The sequence below is a fragment of the Barbus barbus genome (genome assembly GCF_936440315.1).
Source record: "Barbus barbus genome assembly, chromosome: 26".
In the NCBI taxonomy this organism is placed as follows: domain Eukaryota; kingdom Metazoa; phylum Chordata; class Actinopteri; order Cypriniformes; family Cyprinidae; genus Barbus; species Barbus barbus.
The window spans coordinates 84871-90896 of record NC_136754.1 but is presented as its reverse complement, the minus strand read 5'-3'; the positions used below and the strand labels follow the sequence as shown (position 1 = coordinate 90896).

Genomic DNA, 6026 nt, shown 5'->3' with positions numbered 1-6026 from the left:
AACAGATATATAACAGCGATTGTAATAATATTTCACATTTTGACTGTTTTTGATCAAATAAATGCAGAGACTTTCAAAAATATTCAAATTTCTTATTCTAAACTGTTCACTGATAATATAAACATCTCTTGGAGGAGAATATTTCGTATTATGACAGATTAATATGGAATCAACCGGTTTATGGACTTTAAATGGAAATGAAAAATGAAAGTGTGATACTTGTTTGTAGCCGTCACATTGATTATACAATATAATACAAGAAAGTATCATAGAAGTATCATTAGGTTTTTGTTGAGTTGGCACTGTGAGTTCTGCAGAGGTAGACCAAGTCTAAACCAGGAACAAATCAGACCAGCAAGACTTGGTTCAGTAGAAACACGTGTATAAACGTCTGGAGTCTATCATACTGTACGGCTCCTCGACTGTCTGTCTGTCTGAATCTCCCTGAAGCGTCTCGTGAGATCCAGTGATGGAGAATCACTCCTGAGCGATTCCTCGTTCCATCATCACATCCGCTTATAGACCAGAGTTTGTGCTGATTGTCTGCTTTAATAAGGAACAGTTCAAACTAAAAAAATACTCAAATTAACTAATTTACTCAACCTTCATGTCATTCCAAACCCGTATGAGTTTCATTCAGCCATTAAAAACACAAAAGGAGAAAATCTGAGGAAGGTTTATATAGTATTGTCTATATAATACTTCTCATTCGTTAACATTAGTAACTAACAGTGAACAACACTTATTGATCTTAATGTTAATTTAAACATTTACTAATGCTTTTTTAAAATCACACGTTCTATTGGTTAACATTAGTTAGAGCACTATAAACTAACCTGCATCACTGAGATACTATCATATGTGTGTTATTTTGAATTAGATTTGATTTTAATATTTCGTTTTCATTTTAGTTAAAGTTTTAGTAATTTGTCATTTCATTAGTAACTTTTCATTTTTTAAATATATTTATATAGGTTTTTGTTTCAGTTTCAGTTCTTTTAGTACTTCAATTTAAACTAAATAAAAGTAAACTAAAGTTTAATTTCATTAATTTAATTTGTGCTCCAGGGTCACATATAGTGTTTATAAATTCTATTTAATTTTTAGAATTATTTTAGTACTTAAACTAAATGAAAATGAGAAATGCTGAATTTGCAACTATTTGAAATAAAAACAAAAATATATATATTTCATTTATCATTACTTGAAATAAGTTTAAGTAATACTTTTTATGGTTTTAATTAACAATAACACTGAGCAATATTTTATTGAACATTAATAAAGGTTCCTAAATGCTTTAAAAATATGCATATTATTCATTGTTAGTTCATGTTAACTAATGCATTAACTAACGTTAACAAAGGAAATTGCATTGCACAGTATCCTCAAATCTTCTCCACGCGTCGAGATGCAGTGATTGTGATGCATGTGCAAAGATTTGAGCGAAAGATAATCAGTGAACAACAACTTAAATGGATTTAGTCTTGTCTATTATTAGGGTTGGGTATCGAAAATCAATTCCAGAATCAGATACTTGTAAAATTAAAACTTCAATTCCACCTATCAATCCCTGTGTGCTGTTTTTTTTTAGCTGGCAAAAAGGGGCTGTTAAAAATGTATTTGTCTTTGAATCATTCATTCAAGAGATTCATTCAAACACCGATTCATTCAGTAATGAAACGAGTCAATCTTGAGTGAGTCATTGAATCATTCCACTCAGAAATTCCATCAGATTTTGTTTAGTTGTTTAATCTTTTTGGTTACACTTTAATTTGATAGTTCACTTTAGATATTCTACTAACAGCAAGTAACTTTGCAACTCCATGTCTACTAACTCTCAGAGTAGACCGTTAGAGTAGGTTTAGGGTTCGTAGAATAAGTTGACACATACTTGCAAAGTTTCTCATACTCGTTATGTTGTGGACTCATCAAAATAAAGTGTTAGCAGATATTAAGCAGACAGTCTACTAATACTCTAATGACTGCTAGTTGACATGCAGTTGCAAAGTTACTTGCTGTTAGTAGGATGTCTAAAGTGGACTATCAAATTAAAGTGTTAATATTAACCTATTTTTTTTCTTCAGAATTGTGAAAGAACTACAACCTCCATAAAAATAAATTGTGAAAGAATCATGCAGCTCTATTTTGCACACAAACAGCTCTTAATAGTCCAGTTTTTATGCAGCCGGCTGATTCTTATTCATGCTATTCAGCAGCAATTAAATGTTTTGAGGCACAGAATAAACATATCTAAATGTAGACCCTGAAATCAAAAAGAATTGGAATCAATAATCGGAATTGATCAAATTCAAAACCCTATCTATTATTCACACAGAAGATTTGTGATATAATCCACGAGTGATATGCATGACTGTTTTGAGCATGGATGTTTTACAAAACACAATCACGCAGGTTTGACATGAGAGTTTGAGTAAATAATCGTTTTTGTGTGAACTGTCCCTTTAAGAGTTTACAGATGATGAACTATGCCGCATGCATTGATGATCATGACGGTGTGTTGATCATATGACCTGATCTCGTGAGTGAATAATGATGGCGTTGGGGTTTGCTTTCGGCGTCAGTCCGCCGTTGCTGCACTGGAAGTAGTTGGAAGTGGCCTCGGCCAGGTGATAGGAGTTCACCGCACAGCTTTCTTCCTCTCCTTCGGGAACTCGCTCTCGCTGTAGGTCTTTCTCACGCTCCGCTCGGTGAATCTCTCGGCGAGAGCCGTGCTTCCATCCGTCACCGATCACATCTGCAGTCGGACCCGAGCTCACGGACGGAGGAGGAGGAGAACTCTGATCCCGGTGAAGCCCTGAATCCTGCAAGAGAAACAACAACATCCCAGATTTACTTGCAGGAAAAAAGATCACCTCGGGCTCGGGCTGTATGATAACAATTAAATAGTTGCAGTTTATTCACTGCTGAGGTCAAAACAATCAAGAATATGGCTTCTCTAAAAAAGTAACTAATTACATCTTCAACAGTATACCGTACAAATTATTTTCTCCAAAGAGTATTTAATTACTTGTTACTTTCTAAATCCTATATCAACCTCGACAAATGAATGATGCGAGGATAGACATGAAACGCTGCTTTTAATTCTTTCAAGTAACTGCATCAATTATTCTGCTCACACTTTAGATTAGGGTCCAATTCTCACTATTAACTATGACTTTTGCCTCAATATACTCCTAATTACTGCTTCTTAATACTTAGTAAAGTAGTTGTTAAGTTTGAGAATAGGGTAGGATTAAGGATTTAGAATAAGGTCTTGCAGAATAAGACATTATTATGTGCTTTTTAAGTAATAATAAACAGCCTAGCCAAGTTAATAGTGAGTATTGAACGCTAAAGCATTACCAATATATTTATTAACTCACCAAAGTATTAAAAAAGTGAGAAGGGCTCATAAAAAGCATGTATTTTAAGGTTAGACTTAGACTAGAATTTTGATGTTATTATTATATTGTATATAAATGTTCTGCAGTCTATACACAGTATTAAGTTCAATTACATTAGTAACTAATTAAATTACAGAAAAAAAGAGTAATCCCTTACTTTACTTTTTCAAGGGAAAAGTAATTAAATTACAAATTATTTAATTAGTAATTAGTTACACCCAACACTGACCGTAATGATGAACTATATTATAATATACTTTTCTTGATCAGTAAATCAGTATATTATTATGATTTCTGAGGATCATGTGACACTGAAGACTGGAGTAATGCTGAAAATACAGCTTTGATCTGTTGAAGAAAATTCATTTTATGTTGATTTTCATATTCTTATGGGAACGTGTGGTGCAAAAACCTTTTTTGCTATGGCTGTGTGGGAAGAAATGGGTCTGGGGCCTTTAGCCTAAGATGTATGGATGACAGGGGGGTCCATAAGGGAATATTGGGCGGGAGATCCAGACCATTGGAGCCGGGGGAGATGAATGTTCGTGACCTGAAAGGTTATTTGGGCCCTAAATCTAAAGGGAATAGGTTTTTACTGCATGATATTGTGGAATGTTATTGGTTTTCTCACCAAGTATGGAAAAGTACAGCTGCGAGCTTGTAACCTTAATAGAGTGTGGATATAAGGTGGAGATGCACACCCTCCCATTTTAATCACACTCTGCAGCGACCTGTGGGTGTCTGTATGACTGTTGACCTTCTTTGCAAAGAATAAAACCTTTAAAAGACTAAGAGTGAGTTTTTCTTGAACAAGTGTGTACACCAGATCTTTTTGACGTACCACTTGAAAACTGCGAAAATGTCCTCTTTGTGGATGGCTCAGCTTTCAAAGATCCACACACAGGCCAGAATAACGTTGGTTATGCAGTAACAACTGAATATGAAGTCGTGGCGTCTGGCTCATTGCCAGCAAGTTACTCCGCACAAGCAGCAGAGCTTGTGGCGTTAACAGAAGCGTGTAAACTAACGGCAGGAAAATGCGTCACTATTTATACCGATTCATGTTATTCATTCGGTGTTACGCATGATTTTGGAGCATTGTGGAAACACAGAAAATTTTTAAAGTCAGATGGGCGCCCAATAATGAATGCTCCTCTGGTGGCAGCTTTGCTAAAGGCCATTCTGCTGCCAGACAAAATAGCCATTTGTAAATGTGCTGCATTGTGTGAGCATGACATGCACTCACATGAGAATGGCCGTAAAAGAGCCTGAACGAACAAACAGTGTACAGTTTGAATGGTTGGCAAATATGTGGGGAGGATGGGGATACTGGTTGTTTAACACTGTATTACCAATTGTGGCGACAGGATTGTTGCTGTTGTTATGTTAACCATGCATTTTTCAGTTCATATTCAGCTCAATACAGAGACTGGTGAAGACTAGCGTGTCACATCAGATGATTAAAATGATAGTTTATTCTGATATGCTTGAAATTAGGGTCTATCCCCACACAAAAAGCCTTAGCATGTTCTCTAACTTCTTTCAAGGATTTAAGAGAATTATCATTTATACGAAAATCAGAGATGAAGAGTATAAATGTGACGTAATAGCTGAAATTTGCTTTATTGTTATTTTGAGTGCATTACATATAAACAGAGTAGTTTTGGGAGTTCATTTTTAGTCCATCTCCTATCCTGAAAAGTGGGTCTTGCAGAGACACTCACGGTTCATTCACTGCTGATGTCAATACAAGACACTTCAAGAATATCATAATGATGCAGCTTTAAACCTAGTAAGCTGCTGTATCCTATTTGACACGCAAAAGGCCTCTAAAAGATCTTTTTGCTGTTAAACCGGTTTCACATACAATCTACTCCATGCCTTCTGTCATCTGATTGATTGAGTGTTTTAGCAAGTAAAAAGGCCTTTCAGTATCATCAGAATATTAGAATTTCGTCACCTTTTGGTCATAAATATCAGCATCTGCACTAAATTGGACATCTTTGCTCAGTTTGGATCTTTGAATAAAATTGAGCAGTATTTTCCTCCATATTCTTACTATATATTTTTGTATTGTCACATTATTTTCATGACAATTAAGAACATTTTCCCTCCAAAACTTGTAATCCTCCTATACCGTGATAACAAATATTTTTTACAAATAAAATCAGCATATATATGGTAATGATAATATATTATGTCAGGCTTTACAGGGTTAATTTGTCCATTAGGTTTCCTAAAGATCATCATTAGACTAGTTTTATGATCCTTCCTTGTCATGTGAATCTTAAGTATGAAAGTGTTGGCTTGAAATTCAGTGAATCAATTCAAACCTGATTCCATTGATTCAAATCAGTTCAAACTGTGATTTGACTGAATGCTGCATGCATTAATGTGATGAATGGATTCATGTTGATGTTCACGCACACACTCACCAGTGACATATTGCTGGATTTGATGTAGGACTCGACTCTCCATCTACGCTCATTTTTCTCCTCGATTAGTCTCATCTTTTTACAGGTTCGCTCCGGCCGGTACGCCGTGTAGATGGCGGGACGTCCCAGACTGTCGTACTCTCCATCTCCATGTCTGCCTTTCACGTCGCTCAGCATTGAACGATCC

General features: G+C 35.4%; 1 protein-coding gene across 1 annotated transcript in view; it reads right to left on the bottom strand.

Moving 5' to 3' along the window:
* Positions 1-909: 909 nt before the first annotated feature.
* LOC306845847 (nectin-4-like) overlaps positions 910-6026 on the bottom strand; it is a 31215-nt gene continuing 26098 nt past the window's right edge. Inside the window, exons 10-11 of the mRNA XM_079378832.1 lie at positions 5840-6025; positions 910-2822 (exon numbers count right to left, since the gene is read on the bottom strand). Of these exons, the coding sequence (XP_079234958.1) occupies positions 2523-2822; positions 5840-6025 (486 nt within the window). The 3' untranslated portion in view covers positions 910-2522. The remainder of the gene's footprint in view (positions 2823-5839; position 6026) is intronic.